Source organism: Cnephaeus nilssonii, assembly GCF_951640355.1.
Source record: "Cnephaeus nilssonii genome assembly, chromosome: 5".
Classification (NCBI taxonomy): Eukaryota; Metazoa; Chordata; class Mammalia; order Chiroptera; family Vespertilionidae; genus Cnephaeus; species Cnephaeus nilssonii.
This window is the reverse complement of record NC_137076.1, coordinates 19,501,602-19,522,208: the sequence shown is the minus strand read 5'-3', so window position 1 is coordinate 19,522,208 and position 20,607 is coordinate 19,501,602. Positions and strand designations below refer to the sequence as shown.

Sequence of the window (20,607 nt, the reverse complement as noted above, 5' to 3'; positions counted from 1 at the left end):
GGCCCAGCACGCGGGAGGGGCTAGCGGTGCGCAGACGCAGGGGCTCTTTTGCGCTTGCGCGGAGGGGCCCTGTCTCCCGCCGCCCCAGAACCGCTGGAACGGCCGAGCCGGCCGTTATCTGTGGTAGGGGCTCTTTGCTTGCTTCGTTGCAGCCCGGGGGCCTGGTGGGGCAAGGGGCCTGGGGAGTCCTTGTCCGGGTCAGGGCCTGTGTTGTATTGTCGGGCAGCTGCAGTGAAGAGACTGCGAGGTGAGGTGAGGTGAGTCTGGGAGGCTCCCGGCCAACCCCGCGGTGGAAACAGAACCCGGAGTCGCCGGGCTTGGTGAGGATGGGACTGGGCTTAGTGAGATTCCAAAGATCCTCCCACTCGGTTCCTTCCGCTGCAGCCAGCACTGCGGTAAGGAAGACTTCGCGGTGGGAACTTCCCACTCCCGCTGGCCTCAGACTGCGTGGCTCCCGCGTAGTGGAGCGCCCACGGCCGACCTTCGGTGACTCGCTTGCCAGACTGCCTGCCTTCCTGAAAGGAACAGTGATCCAACTTCTAAAGTGAATGTGGACGTTGAGAAACGTCCAAACCCGTAGAGAACTTTTATGGATTAGAGCCAAACTGACCATTGCGGGGGAGCAAAATCTCAAGGAATTGAGAACATGCTCTGGAGAATGGCAGCTCAGCAGCTTATTTTATACATTAAAATAAAAAGGAGGAGCGGTAAAGAGGGTTACATGAAATCCTTTGGTGGTCGATTAAGGGAGTTGGAGAAAACAAAGCGAGGAAATAATCTGGGACTGGATAAAAAGGCAAAATAGAGAAACATACTTCTACATTCGTGGGTACGGGATAGTTAACAGGGACAGCACAGAGATGGTATGCGGGGAACAAGGTAACAGTGAGGAGTTCTTGCCCTGTGGGGTCTAGAAAAATTATCCTCACCTTTCTTTCTTTTTTATCATCACATTCCAAAGGTACGCTATCTTCGCCCTGGCCAGGTAGTTCAGTTGGTTGGAGCATCGGCTGGTCGCTGAAAGATTGCGGGTTCGACTCCCAGTCAAGGCACATAACTAGTTTTCGGGTTCCTTCCCGGGTCTGGGAGGCAATCAATCGATCTTTCTCTCACATTGATGTTCCTCTTTCTACTTCTCTCTCTAAAAATCAATAAAAACACATCCTCGGGTGAGGATTAAAAAAAAGAAAAAAGGTATGTTATCTTAGATGCAAAAAGGAAATTGGACAGGCTCACATAAGGTTAAGATTGACTCTTGACAAGGAAGCTACAGGCCTGGGACATAACTACCTGCCATGACCTGCCTTTAGTTAGGAATTTTTATGTTCAGACCATCCAGTATGGTTACTTTCTGTCTCTATGAGTGTAAGGCCTGCCATGCAGACCTCCCCTGAACTTGTCAGGTTTAGTATGTGGCCCCTTTTTCTGTAAGAGGATGAAACCAACCCATGCTAATTGTGGGGAAAGATAAGCAGCAAACTAGAGCACACTGTGGACATCCCCTAATGCGTAGTTGGCCATTTTTTTCTATGCAAATTGATGTACATTTTAGATACACTTTTTATTGTTACAAAATGTCTCCTTTTGACACTTTGGGATTGCCTCCTGTATGCCAGATATTACGTTAGGCCAGGGGTTGGCAAACTTCTATAAAGGGCCAGATTGCAAATATTTTAGGCTCTATGGGCCAAGAGGCAAAATTGAGGATATTATGTAGGTACTTTATTATTTAAAAAATTTTTTTTTAAAAATGTATTTATTGCCCTAGCCAGTTTGGCTTAGTGGATAGAGCATCAGCCTATGGACCAAAGGGTCCTGGGTTTGATTCCTATCAAGGGCACATACCTGGTTGCAGGCTCCTCCCTGGCCTAGGCCCTGGTTGGGGCTCATGCAGGAGGGAACCAATTGATGTGTTTCTGTCACATTGATGTTTCTCTCTGTCTTTCCCTCTCTCTTCCACTCTCCCTAAAAATCAATGGAAAAATATCCTTGGGTGAGGATTAACAACAACAACAAAAAAGTATTTATTGATTTGAAAGAGAGAAACATCAATATGTTGTTCCAGTAATTTATGCATTCATTGGTTGCTTCTTGTATGTGCCCTGACCAGGGATTGAACCCACAACCTTGGTATATCAGGATGATGCTATAACTGAGCTACCCAGCCAGGGCTTTGTAGGTATTTCATAACCCAAGAGAAAAATGTCCGTAACATTTTTATTGATGGAATTCAAAATGTAATAATTGAGTACAGTTTTAAAAATACAGGTCTATTAATGAGAAGAATGGAATGCTTTTTGAGGTTCCAAGTGTCTTTCCGGTTATAAATTGACTAGAGGCCTGGTGCACAAAATTCGTGCACTCGGGTGGGGGGGTCCCCTCAGCCTGGCCTGTTCCCTCTTGCAGTCCGGGAGCCCTCAGGGGATATCTGACTGACTTACGCCCACAAGGAGTCAGACATCCTTAGTGCTGCTGTGGAGATGGGAGAGGCTCCCACCACCACCAACCACCATTGCGCTCGGCAGCCATGAGCCCAGCTTCTGGCTGAGCAGCACTCCCCCTGTGGTCAGTGTGTGTCATAGCAACCGGTTGTTCCTCTGTTCGGTCAACTTGCATATTAGCCTTTTATTATATAGGATTGCAATTGTTCTCTTGTAAAGACCAGTTTTGGTTCGCAAAAGTCCTGGCCTGTTTGGCTCAGTGGACAGAGCATCGGCCGTCAGACTGAAGGATCCCAGGTTCAATACCTGTCCAGGGCACATACCTCAGTGGCAGGCTTAGTCCCCAGTCTCTGGTGGGGGTGCATGTAGGAGGCAACCAATCGATGTGTCTCTCTCACATCCATGTTTCTCTCTCCCCCACTTTCTCTAAAAATCAATGGAAAAATATCCTTGGCGGGGGTGGGGGGTTTGGATGTGGCTTATGGATGAACAAGTCAGACCTAAGCTCTACTCTCAGGAGCCTACAGTCTATGAGGTGGGGGATGGGGCAGTAGACAGGCATAAATCAGTAAACATAAGACAAAGGTGTTACTAAGGAAAACAACGGGGTGCTGAGACCTTGATAAGGGAGGAGGGCAGGGCCTACATTGATAAAGTTATCCAGTAACCAGATGCTAGTCAGGAGCTAGCTATGTGAACACTCCAGGCAGAGGGTCTCATTGTGGGATTTTTCTGTTTAGTATGATGCTTAGTAATCTGGATGGTGTGGGCATTTTTCCATGTCAGTAAAGGTCTATATCGAGAAGTTTTAACTTGTGACCCACCATGGATAGACTTCAGAGATAGCATAGTATCACGCATATATGAATTTTTGTGAATTGAAGATATACAGCATTTGTCAGATTAATAGGATCTCTGAACCAAAACAGGTTGATGAATCTGTATTGTAATTTTTTAATGACTGCATATGACTCCGTGGTGTGGATTTACAATAATTGATTGAAGCTGTTACCAGGAAACCCCTGGTTGGGCTCGGGCTGCCTGTCGCTGTGTCCAATAAGGAAGGCAGGGTTGAATCATATTAGGCGTTTATTGAGAAGGCCAGCCAACCAAGAAGACAGGGTGCTTACAAGCATCAAATCCTGCCTTCCAGCCAGATTCAGGGGACAGAATTATAAAGGGGAAGGGGCTGGGGTGAGGAATGCAGCTATGTGCAGGCCTGGGGGTCCGAAGACATCAGCTACTGTAATTAGTCATCAGGCGATGAGATGATATTTTGACTCCTGGTAAGTCGGCCTGACCATGTTTATTGGTTCTGCTTGCTGGATTCACAGCTGAGTCACCTCCCATGCACAGGCCTTAAAAAGGAAACTTTAAGAAAAACTTAACCCCCTATTCACATATAAGAAACTTAACCCCCTATGCACATAAGCATATGTGTTCTAAGATTTAAAATAACATGATTACTTTTCAGGTTAATTCATGTGCTCTATCAGGTTGTAGGTCCCCCCTATCAAAGCCAGACTATGGAGTCTTTCGGGTTGGTTCCATTTTTAGACCACTATTAAAGTGTCTTTATATATATCTTGTGCTTAATCTAAGGTGGTGCACATTTAATGCTGATAATTGCTCAGTTGCCTCCCAGAAAGATTGTACACCCATGACTACTTTCATAATTCATTTCATATTGTTTAAAATGCATTTATCCGAAACTGAAAATTAAAGCATCACAGGGCATCACCTAGGCTCATTTCAATGGGCTAATCTAAATCCACTGGTCAGAAGAAAACAGTCGAGTTGCTAGAAGTAGAGGCTGCTGCAGAGATGTCTCCAAGGACTTGGAAACAAGACTTAAGTAAACAAACTGTACACCCCTGGGTGAGATGAACTTGCTGAAGAGACTTACCTAAGAAGCAAAATGGAAATAAGTTTAAAACCACATGCATGCTTGCTTTGGTCCTGCAAATATGCTGTGAAAAAATGTATTCCATGTCAGAAGTGTGTGCTATATTGTGCACTGCAAACTTATCCGAGGGCTTAATTGTAGCACATTCCCTATAATGAAACACTACAACACTATGTACATAGACACACAGATTCAAGAGAGAATATTTAATAATATGGGGAAATGTTTCTGGCATATTTTTAAAGCATATTACAAAATAATATGCACAATATGCCAGTTTTGTGTTTTTTTTAATGTGTACATATCCTCCCCTTCCCCAGATGCAACTGCTGTTCAGTTTCTTATGTATCTTCAGAGATAAACTATTCACAAACACATTTATGTATCAATGCATTTTGGAAATTATTCCTTCTATCCATAGATCCTTCTCATTAAAAAAAAAAAAGTTTTTTAGGATTTTAGAGAGGGAGAGGAATAGATAGAAACATTGATCGCCTCCTGCATGCCCCCTACTGGGGATCGAGCCTGCAATCTGGGCATGTGCCCTGATCCATAATCGAACCTGCTACCTCTTGGTGCATGGGTTGACGCTCAACCACTGAGCCACACAGGCCAGGCTTTCTCATTCTTTTTTTACATTGTAGCTTTAACAATTTTGTTAAATATGTATAGACAATAGGAGTTACTTAAAAATTAGGGAGGATGGCAAAAAATCCAGACTGATATCCAGACATATAGTCTCAATAAAGCTGGAGCTTGGTGTGGCTGTCACCTTGTCTCCCATAGTAACTGAATCTCATGTGGTGAACTAGCTGAGGCCACAGGAGGGGAGGAATGATGTGGAAACAGAGATGGTCCTGTCTTGTGCTGGAGCACGGAGCAGTCATTGGGCCTGATCTTATTACCAAGCAAACCTGGTCACATGGGAGCTACCCTGAGACCAACAGGCATTACAGTCTCTGGGAGAAAACATTCCTGAGTAAGAGTTCAGACTCTCTTGTCTGACAAACGGGGCCATCACTGAACCTGGCCCTTAATTGTAAGGCAGTGACGCATCTTGGGTCAGAGCTGCTGGAAGCCCTGCTGGAATTGTAGTGGCAGACTACAACACCTCTTGGGTCATCCATCCTTCAGGGTCTTACATAGCAGTGTGGTCCAGGCAAGTGAAATGACAGGATATACTTTTTTTTCTTAAACATATATTTTTATTGATTTCAGAGAGGAAGGGAGAGGGAAAGAGAAAAACATCAATGATGAATCATCGATCAGCTGCTTCCTGCACCGCCGCCATTCCCCACTGGGTATCGAGCTGCAACCCGTCATGTGCTCCAACCGGGAATTGGACCATGACCTCTTGGTTCGTAGGTCCACGCTCAACCATCAAGCTACAATGGCTGGGCCAGGGTATATTTTGATCACACAACTACTCTTAGGAGTACATGACTTAGGTGAAGAAAAACAAAAGCTCACTGTTATGGCTGCTCTGCTCAGCAGAGGAGCCTGGATTTGCAGTCAGACACTCTTGGGTTCCAGGCCTGCTCCATGGGCCAAATCAACTTCTCTTTCTATTTCCCTCTATAAAATGAGGCTAATATATCCCACTTGGGTTCTGATGTTTAAATGAGGCACATAGAATACAAAATGTGTAAAAATACCTTGTGAATTATTAAGTGCAAGTCAAAACATTCCCATATACCCTTCTACCCTTTATGTTCCTTACCTTTTTTTTCATGTATCTACAACAAATCACCTATGTGCTGTGTAAATTAAGGTGAGTGCTCTGAGGGTAGAAGGCTTATATATCTTAGCTTTCTGTACTTGGTACAAATTAAAGGTTCAGTAAATCATTGAACAAAAGATTTATGAATTAAAAAGTTATAGGCAGTTGTTTTAACAGAAACATACCCTTTGGGGAAAGAATGAAGAAAATCGAGTCAGTATAGTCAGGTTGCTAAATTACTAAAATCAAATAGGCTGAGGCATGAGTAAGTAGTTCTGTTCTTGCTTTAACTAGGTGAGGACTTACACTTTTTTTTTTTTTAACCTGTTCTTACTGATTTTAGAAAGGAAGAAACATTGATGTGAGAGCAAAACAGCAATCAGCTGCCTCCTACACACCCCCTACTGGGGATCAAGCCCACAACCTGGGCATGTGCCCTGACCGGGAATCGCACCTGCCATCTCTTGTTGCATGGGATGACAGTCAACCAACTGAGCTACACCTGCCAGGGCAAAACTTACCCTTTTTATTTTTTTTAAAAGTTATTGCTTGTTTTTTTAAATATATATTTTATTGATTTTTTTTTACAGAGAGCAAGGGAGAGGGATAGAGAGTTAGAAACATTGATCAGCTGCCTCCTGCACACCCCCTACTGGGGATGTGCCCGCAACCAAGGTACATGCCCTTGACCGGAATCGAACCTGGGACCCTTTAGTCCCCAGGGCGACGCTCTATCCACTGAGCCAAACCGGTTAGGGCAAAACTTACCCTTTTTAATTCTTCAGTTGTGCATCAATGCCTGATAGATAACCCTGTAGATTTAGGAAAGAATAAAGGACTTAGGAAAACTTACATCTACATCTATTACATCACAGAACTTTTAGATTACCATCACACCAGTCCAGAGGCTCAGAATGCAGGACTGAATTCTTTTCAAAAATGTACTTTTTACTGTAAACCGTTTTTCTTTGTTCTTTGGAACACTCTGGGTAGTGCTTAGTTGTGTTTCCGATTTGCAAATACCTAAGACTTTACAGATCTTTGTCGTTTATTTCTAGCCAAAGCCCCCTGACTCTCTTGTGCTCAGTCAACTTCAACTGCAATTGAAGGGAATGGTTTCCGAGTCATATGGAGGAGACTGGGCTTTGGAGGCAGACTTAAGTAGCTGGGTGATCCAAAACAAATAACCCCTTTGGGCCTCATTTTCATCTATTAAATAATAAAACAATGCAAAGGGATTATAAGAATTGTGTGAGAAACCACCACTGCATTGGGCATGTATATTACACCGCAGAAATAATGCTCCATAAGCACAAGCTGCCATGACGATCTTGGATTTTGTTACTTTGTTCAATAAAGGCATGTCATTAACTGATAAGCTGGGATTTCTAGTTTTATTCTACCATCACATAAATTCACAAATCACAGGTCCTAAATTAGGCTCAGGAAAATAAGATTTGCAATACTCTTGGATATGAGAACCAGGTAGATTGTTCTTTCTACATCTCTTGTTCATCTTGTTGCTGGGCACACTGAAGACAGTCACTCAGAAAGAGACCCTCACTGACAAACTGGGACCAGTCTTGATTCCCTGGAGACCATCATTTATTTTTGGTAAATGCCATCAATGAATATACAGTGTCATTCCCAAAGGATAGTCTACAGCATTTAAGTCTTGAAAACAGGTGATAATTAAAAAAGAGAGAGAATTCACAATTTTCAGATCCTTTAATAATTTAATGTTCTCTGCCCTTTAAGGCTGTTAGACCTTTAACAAATCAGGTCTAGTTGCGTCCCAGCAATAATAAAGGGCCTATTGCATTATGTATGCCAAATACACAGCAAAATTCAGAAGTTCCAGTGCTTCACTGGAACATATTCTGGCTTCTCTCCTTTGTAAGAGGGGTGTGATTTTCCCTATAATGAATTACTTAAAATACCGTCATGACTTAAAAAATTCTACACCAAGTCTCAATACAGTGATCCAAACACTATTTAAAAATGCCCTCTGAGCCTCAGTTTCCCCTTCTGTAAAATGAAGGAATTGGGTTAGTGTTGCAGGCCAGACCACACCACAAGTGGGTAAACTGAACTTGCTACCACAAACCCGAGTAGTGAGGAGTGTGGGGAACAGCTGCAAATATGAATGTGGGAGGCGGACCAGGGCAGTAGTGGCTGGAAAACCAGCCTTCAAGGGGTCAGTCTGCTCTGAACTGTCAAGTCTCAAAAGTATGTCTTTGTCTTTTGATTTGATAATTTGGTCTAATATGATTGTCTCATTTATTCCAGTGTATGTACTTACTGTAAATTTATGTACAGAATTAAATATTCCATTTATTAATTTATAAACCATAATAAAACCAGTCATTTCCCCTCACCAGCAATTTTTGCATTGGAAAAGGAAAACAAACTAATATACACATTTCAGCAACATCAGAAATTTCATTAAATCTGAATGGAGGCATAATTCATTTTGTAGATCAATTATATGTCCAAGGAGTCAGTTACTCTAATCATAAAGACAACACTGCAATATCTTTGCAGTTCAAAATTATTCCCATTTGTTATTCAACTGGGAGAAAAATTCAGCTGTAGACTTGACTGCTTCTGGTGAAGGCACTCGGCAAGCTCATCACCAATAACACCCTTCAGGATTGCCTTTTCAGATTTCACATAGCAATCACCTTGAAATTTGGGGCCAAAGTAATTAGAAAGCAAGCGAATAACAGACAACAAACAGGGACTTCAGAGGCTGGTGGTTCCTAAACTCACAGGCCAGAAGATATCCCAGACCTCTCCAGAAGCAGCCCAATGTAAGCTGACAAAACAACCGCTTAAATACAAAATTCCAATTATCAGAAACAAACCAAGTCGAGCGTAAACTGTCACTTACTCTCTGAGTGGGAAAAATGTCTCACCAGGAGGTAAAGGATGACTCCTGTCCCACATGTTGGGGACAGTGCTAAAGGAAGAAAGCATCACCACCGACCCCAGCCAGTGGTCCCAGGAGGGAGGATTAACAGTCCTTCATGATGCCAAGAAAGATGGAAACCGCCCCCCGCCCCCACCTGGATCTTGGCACACAGGTCATCATGATGTGAACCTCCCCAAACCAACTTTTCCTACTTTTTTTAAAGCCAACTTTTTAGACCAAAGCATCTGATTTGACAAACCAGATCCTAGCTTGCTGCTCACCTCGTTTCCCTTCACCAGTACATGATTCAGATCCCAATGTAAGCACCACAAGAATAGGACACGGAATCAAAGCACTGCTCTTGTCTGTCACACAAACCGTCCAGATAATTGGTATTCTTGATTCATTCTGCTTTCAGCGATTATGATCATTTGAGAGGTGCTTCTCAACACCTCATTGTTTCCTACCAAATGCTGATATGTGTCAGACAGGCATCAGCAGTGGGAACTTTTTTTGTTTTTAAACATTTAAAGCAAAAGGGTTTTCAATCTATAAGCCAGTCCGTATGCACCCCCTACTGGGGACCAAGGCATAAATACACAACTACAAAACATTTCCTACAAAAATGAGAGATCTCCATGAAATCGGCATCTCCTCGACATCCTACTAAATCGTCACAGCAGTGAAGACCCACCAGAAAAGACAAAAAAAAAGGTCAGAAATAGAGTCTGGAACACTGAACTTGATTTCCTTATGATCCCTCTCCCAGCCCTAGTCCCCTCCTCACTGCTCTGAGAGGAGCAATGCCCTGCTCCGCTCTTCCCTCTCGATCCTGACACACAACTCTGACTTGCTGGTCAAAGAATCAGCCTCTAAGAATTCAATGCTAACTGCCAACAGCTGTTCACTTGGGAGCGTTTGCCAGTAACTGCAAATAGCCATGAGGCTGAAAGGGAAACAGTCCATCTCCTCGCCCACGCCAGGGTCTATCTCCACAACGACTCCACCTTTCCGGAGGGTTTTCTGGAGATGCTATCCGAGAAGCAGAACAAGAACTCTGAATACATGACTTGGGGATTAAGTCCACACAGAAAGGTAAAACCTGGCCACGATCTCCGTAGTGCTGCCGCCCCCAGATGACAAGCTCCAGGAAGAAAGGGCATGAACACCAGTGCTCGAGGGCTGTGGTCCTCACTGCAGGGAAGGCATCCTGCTGCCCCGGGGGCCGGGAACCCCAGGGCCCTCTGATGGTTGCGCACCGTACCCCCGGCTGGGCTACATTCACCGGTTGTCAGAAGTTTCTGGTCCTGCTGGGATGGGTGGGTTGGGGGGAGTTGCAGAACAGCCCACCCTATCCTCTAGGCTCTACACGTCATAGCGGTTCAAACTGTACGAGTTTGGGTAGTTCTGCCGGCTGTACTGGAAGTGGTCTGTTAAGGTGTTGTTGCGGCCATACTGATAGTCCCCATGTTGGGGGAAAAGGACGCCGTTGTGGGGCTTCTTCAGGGGGCTCCGGTGATGCTCCTTACTGCTCAGGTCCCCTGCCGTGATAGGGAGGAGGTGCTTCTGTGCTTGCTGATTCGCATCGTACTTGGTCTGCAGGGTCGAGAAAGCAGTGGGACATTGGCTCCTTCCCGAACACACACAAGACAAAGGGGAGCTCAAGATTCACTGCCAAGTAGCCCTTCAAGGCCATGCAAGTGTCGACCCAGCAGGGCTGGACATGGCCAGTGAACAGTTAATGGACTGGCCCTCCCTGTTAGCCATCCTATGTCCTTACAGGGGACTAAACAGAGCCTGCATAAGGAGAGTGACATCCTGACAAAGCCTCAGTAGACCCAAGAGCCACAGCTGGCGTGAGGCAAGGACTGGGGTCATCCGTGGGGGAAAAGGCAGGTCAGGATAGGAGGGGCTATGCCAAGACCATAAACCAGTTTGGCAGAACTGGGAGCTGGAACCTGGGCCTCTTAGCTTCTGGCGAGGCCACTTCTTTTCCCCTCTCCACCAACTCTTGGTGCCTCCCAGGGTGTCAATGGGTTAGACAATCTCCTCTATCCCAGACTCACCTTGTTGTACAGGAAAACCCCCAGGATGGCTGTCATCATGCCCAGGACGTTGGTGCTGGTGACGGGGTTCCGCAGCATGATCAGGGACACTGTGATGACCATGATTCTCTTGGTGGCGTTGGCGACTGAGTAGCTCAGAGGGCTGATGAGGTTGAGGATGCTGAAGGCAATGACGTTCTGGGCAAAGTTACAGAAGCCACTGACAGCCAGAAGCAGGAGCGTCCAGGGCCACTGGGACACATAGGTCTACAGACGGGAGCAAGACAGCACCATGGTCACATGCCAGCCCTGGCAGAGGTTGGGAGAGCAGCACAGAGTGGTTTATTGGAGTCAGCCGGTGGGGAGCAGACCAGGATGGGTTTGAGTGTGATAGCAGGTGCTTTATACACACAGCCTCTAACCCTCACGACACTGCATGGCACAAGAGGCATCACCATCACCATCACCATCATCACTGCCTTCAACGTCACCATCATTGTTACAATCACCACCATCATCAACCACTACTGTCACTGCCCTCATCACCACCACCACCACCATCATCATGATAGCCATCACATCACCACCACCACCATCATCTTCTGCTGAGGAAGTGGAGGCGCCGAGAAGGATATCAGGTGTCCAAAGGGTGCAGAGCATGGCGTGAACCAAAGCCTTCCCTCATCCCTGGACAGTGAAGGTCAGGGCTCTGGGGTTGACAGAGTAAGGTCTCAGTCTGATCAGGCTCCTGTAATAGACACCACAGGCCTGGGGGCTTACAAACAACAAACATTTATTTCTTAGTTCTGGAGGCTGGAAGTCCAAGATCAAGGAGATTCCGTGTCTGGTGTGGGCTTCTTGGTTCACAGATGGTGTTTTCTTGTGGTGTCCTCAAGTGGTGGAAGAGGTAAGGATGCTCTCTGGGGTCCCTTTAGAGTACTGATCCCCCTTGATGAGGGCCCCATCACCCTCATGATCTAATTACCTCCCAAAGGCCCACCTTCTAACACCATCACATTGGGGGTTGGGTTTCAACATGTGGATTTTGGGGGAACACAAACATTCAGACCATAGCAGATATGATACATTCTGTAAGACAGGGAGGTCCTAGGAAGGCAGCCCCTGATATATGAAGAAACCTTCCGAGGTGGGGAGACAGAGGACCTGCGTCTGCCCCGTCTGGAAGCCCTGGGCAGCTGTTTGACCTCTCTGATTGTGGTTTGTTCTCCCTGCAACAGGGAGGATCCCTGCTGAGCCTGCACAATGCCACCGCTGTGGAGATCAATGCCATCATGGCTCCAAAAGTGCTTTAAAAAAATTCCAAGCCACACATAAGAAGGCAATTGGTGTGTCTACCTCACATCGATGTTTCTCTCTCCCCCAGTATCCCCCCCACCAGATCCACTCTCTAAAAATAAATCAATGGGGGAAAAAAAAACCTCGGGTGAAGATTACAAAATAAAGAAAAGGTGATCGGGCGTTGTTGGGTCCCCATCAGGGAAGCAGCGTCCCACCGAGTCCCAGCTTTCATTCTCTTGTCTGTCTTTTCTCAATCCTTCATCGCCCCCACTCGGGTTCACTGAACCTGGCTGAGCTGGCGCCCTGGGACTGAGTATGCCTTGGCCGTGCCAGCTCCCCACAGGTGGCGCCTGAACAGGGCCTAAGTACGGGGGAACTACAATTATTAGGTAAAAGGAGGCCCCAAGGCGTGCGCATGCAGAAAGTAAGGTAGGGAGCCGAAGTGTGGTAATAGCTCGGTGTAAAACATGGGACAAAAAAAAAAAGAAAAGAAAAGAAAAGAAAAAAGGTGATCACTAGAAGAAAACTGAAAAATGCCCTCAATACAAGAAAAAGAAAAGAGACCAGAGCAAAGCCTATATATATGTTTGTGCATGTATATGCATAGAGACACCAAAGAGCTGTAACATAGGACAGCATAAGATAACTGACACCAAACCTATCAATATAATGTAGCCAATAAAGGGAATGAGAAAGACCTACATACGTCAATATGAGTGATCTCCAGGACATATTATTGAATGAAAAAAGCAAGTTGTTCTTTTCTAAATATCTAAAAAGTCACTTTTTGTGTAAGGCGGAGGGAAGTTATGAATGTATCTTTGACTAAACCTTGTCATATCATTTGGCTTTGGAAATATAAAGATTTGACATTCAGTAAGGAGTGTGGAGAGAAGGCAATGTCTAAAAATTGAAAAAGAACCCAATGGTTCTTTTCACAGGCACATTGTGAAAACAATTCTTTCAAGTGCCCTTAGAACAGAGTATTTCAATTGTATAGTAAGGCCTCAATGACACTGACGGGTTCTGAGACTTTAAGCGAAAGGACATATGAATGAAACCAGTTTTACCAGAGGCTAAGTGATATAAGCAAGAGTTCAGTTCCTACAGCATCTCATCAATGCTCCAACAAAATGACCTGCTGTACATTTTTTTTTAAATCCACACCTGATATTTTTTCTATTAATTTCTAGAGAGTGGAAGGAAGGGAGGGAGGAGGGGAAGCGAGATAGGCACATCGACTGGTTGCCTCCCACATGTGTCCCTACTGGGGCTTGGGAACCTGCAACTGAGGTACATGCCCTTGACCAGGAATCGAACCCATGACCCTTTTGGTCCACGGGCCAACACTCTAACCACTGAGCCAAACTGGCCAGGGCCTGCTGGACATTTTTTTAAAATATATTTTATTGATTTTTTACAGAGAGGAAGAGAGAAGGATAGAGAGTTAGAAACATCGATGAGAGAGAAACATCGATCAGCTGCCTCTTGCACACCCCCTACTGGGATGTGCCCGCAACCAAGGTACATGCCCTTGACCGGAATCGAACCTGGGACCTGAGCCAAACCGGTTTCGGCCTGCTGGACATTTTTAATGGGACATGTTCTAAGGACAAGTAGAGCTGCACAGAAATCTTAAACTTCTTGCTTGACCTGCAGTTGTCCCCAGGGATGCTCATCTGAAGCAATATGTGTAAACAGGAGAACCATGTATGTAAATAACTGGAGAAGGATAACCAAATAGAAAATGTTGCAAGGAACCAAGTGTTCCAGAAAAGATATTAATAAAAAACCAAAGCAGTAATAAATTATGTGATGTTAAAGGGGAATTGAAAAGAACTGGAACTCTCTTTTCTGCCCCCAAATACTCCTTTCCTGAATATTTCACTGCAAAGGCTTAACAGCAATAGTAGCCCAACAGCAATATGAACACACCATACGATTGTGTTTCTACACACCACTCTCCAATAAAAGCAACCTGCGTCCCCCAAGCAGTGGCTGATGGCAGGTCTGGGACTGGAGGTATACAGATAAAGGAGGAAATCCTCCCGAAACAAAAGCCACCAAAGGCTGACATGTTCTGTCAGAAGGGCAGGGAGCCAATAAGAGGACTCGATTGGTCAGACAGTTTTAATTTTACTATGAAAATAATAATATGTACAACTCACACAACTTCATAAAAACAAAAGAAAGTAAAAGAACCCTACTCCACGCCCAAAAAAGGAAAAACACTTTGACTCACTGGTTTATTTGCAGTCAGCTCGAACTCTTTACTCTGAAAATGGTAATTAAAAGGGAAGAGAAGCATTGCACTGCCTCTCATGCCCTGTACTTCAAGATAACAGACGATGATGAAAAATTCTTCACAGAGAAATCATAGCTAAGCAATGTGGAAGGGAAGTTAGAACAGGGAGCCACAGTTTTCTTATCTGGTAACTGGAGATAAGCTCCACTATAGCCACAGGTGGAGCTAAGGACTAAAGACTAATGTCAAGAATCCAGCCAGATCTCATTAAGCCCTGATAAACCTTTACTCCTCCATAACTCAGGTCTGGAAGAACCACGCACAGCTCCTTATCACTGCCGCCTGCATTAGTTCCTAGCGTGCTCTCTGGAGGCTAGCCCGGCACAGGTGGTGAGAAGACACCATTTCCTGTGCTCAAGAGCGCTACAGCTACAACTGTAGTACACGGAAATATGTGCAGAGAGGACACCAAGAAGGAACAAAGGCAGTTTTAAAGTTAGGGTGAGGTATGAACCAGGTTATTAAGACAGGAAAGTCCCCTGTGCTGGCAGTCTTTTCATCTTTCACGCCACTGCTATCAGCAGCTGGGATCTAGCATGCTGGAGAAGGAAATGCAAAGAAAGTCAACTTCCTACAACGTGAGTCATGACAAAGAGGTGAGTATTTAAAGACCAGGCTGTCAGAGGCCCCAACAGCCCCCAAGTCAACACAGAGGTGTAACTCCCTGACAAAGCACCCACTTTGGAACCAGTCAAGAAAAGGGTGTGTTCTTGGTGCTGGCCAACTCACCAGGTCACTGCTGACCAGGAAAGCCGAGAGGTCCACCAGGACCCACGTGGGGATCATAAAGAAGACGGCGTGGCAGCCCAAGATGTTCAGCAGCCTCAGATGGTGGATCCGTGAGTCTCTCAATACCTGAAGAGAGAAAATCTCTTTAAAGGCCAATCGACACTGTAAGTGTCAAGGACTCGAGTTACTCAGGCTCCAAACACAGTGACTTTACATTAACCCTGAAGTCAGACCTTTGACTCCTAAACCTGCAAGGGTACCTGTGATGAGACAGGCAGCTCATGCCTGAAACAAGTACAATGTTTTATACACAAAGAACCGAAAAAAGAAAAACAAAACAGCAACACTCAATGCCTCAATGTTGGCTAGGCACTGTGAAATCCCACTAAATTGGTATATCACTGTTTCAGAACACAACCAGGTAAAGCATATCAAGAGCCATAAACATCTTCTGACCCTTATCATTATATCCTTATATAAGCCAATCATAAGGAAATAACCTGAGAGAAAGACATTGTCAATTATTGCATTACTTAAAATGAATAGTTGGAAATAACCTGCATTTGCAATAGAAGAACCAACTGTATTAATTGTGGTACCTGAGGAGTGTGATTGTTACAGGAGTTAAGAGCAATACTTTTTAATGATATCAGAGAATACAATGTTACAATAGTAAATGAACAAAACAAAATTCTAACATGTATCTATATATATAAAAGCCTAATATGCAAATTGTTTGACAGGGAGTTTGATTGCTCGCTATGACGTGCACTGACCACCAGGGGTTGGCGTGGAACATGGTTGGCGTTAGTGACACGATGCTGGCAGCGGGCAGAAGTGGAGGCGCTACTCGCTGATGGGCCCTGCGGGACTGCGGTGGGATGGTGGAGCAGGTGAGTGGGCGGCGCCAGGCCAAGGCGGGTGCGAGCAGGGGCCTGATTGCCATGCCGATAGCCCCGCAGACCCAGTGGTGGTGGGGGGAGTGGGGCTGCCGCCCAGCTCCCAGGCGCTGAGGGAGCCAGGCAGGGGGCCCCGCCCCAATCGATCGCCCTGTAGGCAGGATGGTGGAGCAGGTGAGGGGGCAGTGCCAGGCCACAGTGGGGTGCCAGGCGGGGCTGCAGGGCTGCGAGGCTGTGGGCACAAGCTGGGGCCCAATCCCCGCAGGCCACCTCGAGGGACCCCACCTGTGCACAAATTCGTGCACCAGGCCTCTAGTCTATAATATTATAACTCTAAAAGCTGTGCGGAAAATACCCCTAGCATTAATAGTTTACCCAATAGCATAGAAACCCCTTGGCAGGTAGGGCAAGTCTCCTGATTCTTCATTTCTAGCACCTACTACAGTGCCTGGCACATAAGTAGGTACTCAATTCTGATTTTTTTTCATTAAGCTTTTCTCTATTTTTTCCCCATCAAGCATATGTTAATTGTATAATAAAAAACATAATCTCTTGGCACACAATGTTCTCTCTTCCTCGCTCTTTCGCTCTCTCTCTGAAGCATGCCCCCACCTTTCCCCCTCTTCTTCCCTCAAAGCGAGTACTTTTGCTTCTCTCTCTCTCTCTCCTCAGCTCCGAGGGCCTTTCTTTTGCCCCTGAACTTGTTTCCTGACCCCATGCAGCCCAGTTGGCTCACTTTTTCTTCCTCTGTGACTCCCCCCCCCCCTGTGACTTTCTAAATAAACTTTTGCTTGCATTTGAAAATGAATAAATAAGAAAGTAACAAAAACATATTCTTGAAAAATTAAACAATAGAAAACCAGCAGAAGGACATGATTTTCTTCACTCCACCACCAAAGAAATCCCTACTTGGTCACTTTTTCAATGCTACCCATGCACCCCCAGAACATCAAGCGTACCACAGACAGTATCTAAATACCTTTTTGGAGAAAATATTCTGAAGCGAGAAGCACAGTGTGGCAGCAAGAGCACTGATGAGCCCCCACATATCAAACGACAACTCGGTGACAGTGGCCAGCAGGACGCCGCTGATGATGGGGATGAGTGACAAGTACACCTGTGGGAGAGGGCAGGAAGGGCTGATGGGCTGGAGTTGAGCTGGGCCGCCCAACACAGACACCCAGGGGAAAGCCTCAGCTGCTCTCTTCTCCTTCACCAAAGGGGCACCACCTCCCTCTCCTTTACAAGTGTTGGCTCTGACAGCCATGCTCTGGAGGTTGGGGGCAGGGAGATGGTTATCATAGTACCTGGGGCAAGGCTGTGTCACTATGGGCAGCCCCACTCCTTATACCATCACCCCCATTAAGAGCCCTTGTTTAGGGCCACCAACTGGGGCTGCTCCTAACAGATCTATCCAGCTGCCACCACCAACACACCAGGGTCTGAAACCCCGATCCTCCGGGAGGCTGGCAGGGTCCCTTTTCCAACTTGCATTTACCACTGGCCGGAACACGCCCCCAATGCTTTCTCTAGCTGGAGAGCTCCTACCCCCTCAGGCCTCAGTTCACACACCATTCAAGGGAACTTTCCCCACCCACCTTCCCACCCCTCCTCCCCTACCCCACCCCCTACCCTGTCAAGTTCCTGGACCCAGAGATCTCCACCCATTGTAAGTGTCCGTTACATAGTCTGTGTCCCTGCACTTCTTTAGGGCAGGTCCTTGTTCACTGCTCTATCCTCGTGTCCAAAACACAGCTGGCATCCAGTAACTGCCGGCTGAATGACTGAGTGCCGTGCTGGGATAGGAGGCCGTCCACAAGGTCCACGCTTTCCAGGACCTGGTGCATGCAATGGCTCCTGAGCTCTCTCAGCTGGTTAAACGGCTCCCAATTTCCAGATAAATAGAATCAATTCCTGACATTTAGCTCTTCTGACTCCCAGCTTATCTCTCTTCTACAAAGGACTTTATTAAAGTACTGTGGAGATTTTAGGAGTGGCTGGTTAATACCCCTCTCCCCCGCCCCCGCCAAGTACCTCCTCGCCCCCCAAGCCTCCACCCAGGGCAAAGCAAGGGCTCTGAATTCCAGCTTCCCCACTACTGGCTATGGCCCTTGGGCACATGACTCTCCCCTTACAAGTCCCATCTCCTCCCCTGAGATCTGGAATGACCTGCTTTATCTTCCTCACAGGGTGGATCCATACTTATTCCTTCATTATCAGACTCCTGCCCAAGTCATTCCCTACTGTTTCCTCACTGGGTGAAGTTTCCAGCTCCTTGTCCAAGCCAGGTCCAATGTCCTGTACAACGGGGAAACCTGATAAACATGCTGTGATATCGAGTGATGCAGCTGCACACCTCCTGAGCAACTCCGACTCAGGAGACAAGTCACATCTGACATTACCCTGGGAGCAGGCAGCAGAACACACCCAGTTCTTGCAGGGAAAAAGACAGGCTGAAATAAAAAATCAGCCAGAGGTGGCCCAATTCCTTTTTTTTTTTTTTAAATATATATATATATAATTGTTTTCAGAGAGGAAGGGAGAGGGAGAGAGTGGAAGAAACATAAATGATGAGAGAGAATCATTGATTGGCTGCCTCCCGCACACCGAGCCCGCAACCCCAGCATGTGCCCTTGACCCAAACTGAACCTGAGACCCTTCAGTCCGCAGGCCGACGCTCTACCCACTGAGCCAAACTGGCTTGGGCTGGCCCAATTTCTATAAGCTGATCCAAGGCACTGCTGCTCTTAGTTACATAAAATACAGGATGCCAGAAACCAATCAAGTAGAAAAGAGGCGCTCTGTCCAGCATGAAATGAATTCCATCTGGGACAACAGGAGTCCTACTTCTACTTAAGGGCATGGATGGGCAAGGCTGTCTCCGGCTAAAGCCACAGCTTCTCTCACCCCAAGGCAGGAAATACCCTGGCTTGGCATACTGAACAGACCCTGGATTGTGCCCAAAGCACCTTCCTTTATGCAGTTCTGGGTTCTGTCTGTTATTTTAACTTCCATTCTCAAACATTCCCAATTCTTGGCTGCTTTTATTTCCAAGACTTTGATGAATTTTGCCAAAATCAGACTCCTTTGACAAGCATCTCACTTCTGACCCCCAAAACCTCCAACCTAACCATGCTTGACTCTTGTAAAGAAGTGAAACTCCATTCCAACACGAAGTCAGATGTTCCATCCTCGGTCCCACTAGAGTGGAATGGGTGCCTGGCCAAGATGGGGTCAAGTCATCATCTACCAGACACTTTGGGGTAGGAGATCAAAAGAGGGAGGAAAGTGGAACTAGGGAGAGAGGGCAGTGTCCACGAGACCACACAGGAGAAACAACTCAGGGACACACACACACCACTGTTCCCAGGGTGACTTCAGAAAATTAACAGCAAAAGGGCCACCAGAGGCATCTAAACTGACTTCCTTATTTGACAGGAAGCCTGGCAGCCTGCAGGCCAGGAGCCTGGACCACGTCACCAGCTGGGCAACTTCCTGGAAGCCCTTGGAGTCCCCACCTGCCCAGAGTGCTTCTGGGTTACCTTTGTGCTCTGCTTCTCTTTCATGATGATCCGGGACAGGAGGACCACCCAGATGGGCATGGTGGCCTTGACTGCAAAGAGAAGCAATGGGGCGCTCAGGTGGCCACCCTGAGAGCTCTTGCCCCAACTTATCCGCGGGTTGAGACAGCTTGGCAGACCCTCAAAACTCTTCAGCCCTTCACTTTCTGCGGGATTTCACCCCAACCCCACTCGGCTCTCCGCTCCCTTCTCAACCCCTCCCCTCCCTAAGGCCCGCCCCCCTCCCCGTGCTAGACCCTCCCCAGCGGCATTCCAGGTGAGACACCACCTCACGACCAGTCGCCGCACTCACCGGTGTGCGCGTAGGACACCGGCACCTTCCAGATGCTGACGTGCGCCGACACGGACGCGAAGTACTTGCCGAAGGCGAGGGGCAGCACGTAGCGCGGGTAGAAGCGCGGCGGCAGCAGCGGGCCAGGCGACGGGTGCGGGTCGGACCCGGAGCCCGAGACGGGCGGCGCGGGGGGCACGCGCCAAGCGCGCAGCAGCGGCGGGAGCCCCGCGCACAGCGCCAGGATGTGGCACAGCGATACGGTCACGGGGAACGGGAAGGCGCTCAGGATCACCTTGTTGACTACGTTGCCGCCCGCGCTCAGCGCATACCACAGCAGGCACAGCGCCGCCACCCGCGCTCCCTCACGCGCCCCGCCGCCGCCGCCGCCCGCCGCGCCCGGGCCCCCCGTGCCCGGGACCGCCGCCATCCTACCCCAGCGGCCACCCCTTCCCGCCCGTTCGACGGCCCTACGCGGGGCTGGGGCGGGGCCTGGA

At 47.1% G+C, this 20,607-nt stretch overlaps 1 protein-coding gene and 1 long non-coding RNA gene across 2 annotated transcripts; one reads left to right on the top strand and one right to left on the bottom strand.

The window, feature by feature from the left end:
* The first annotated feature begins 90 nt into the window (after positions 1–90).
* Positions 91–9,222, top strand: LOC307100092. Its single transcript, XR_013813582.1, has 2 exons — positions 91–257; positions 385–9,222. It is a non-coding gene; the product is annotated as an uncharacterized lncRNA (long non-coding RNA).
* SLC35E1 (solute carrier family 35 member E1) lies at positions 7,716–20,601 on the bottom strand. Its single transcript, XM_079772406.1, has 6 exons — positions 20,132–20,601; positions 19,801–19,871; positions 17,238–17,375; positions 15,360–15,485; positions 11,048–11,293; positions 7,716–10,577 (listed from the first exon to the last, which is right to left on the bottom strand). Exons 1-6 carry the CDS (start codon positions 20,538–20,540, stop codon positions 10,347–10,349), a joined length of 1,221 nt encoding a protein of 406 aa, XP_079628532.1. The 5' UTR covers positions 20,541–20,601; the 3' UTR covers positions 7,716–10,346.
* Positions 20,602–20,607: the final 6 nt, after the last annotated feature.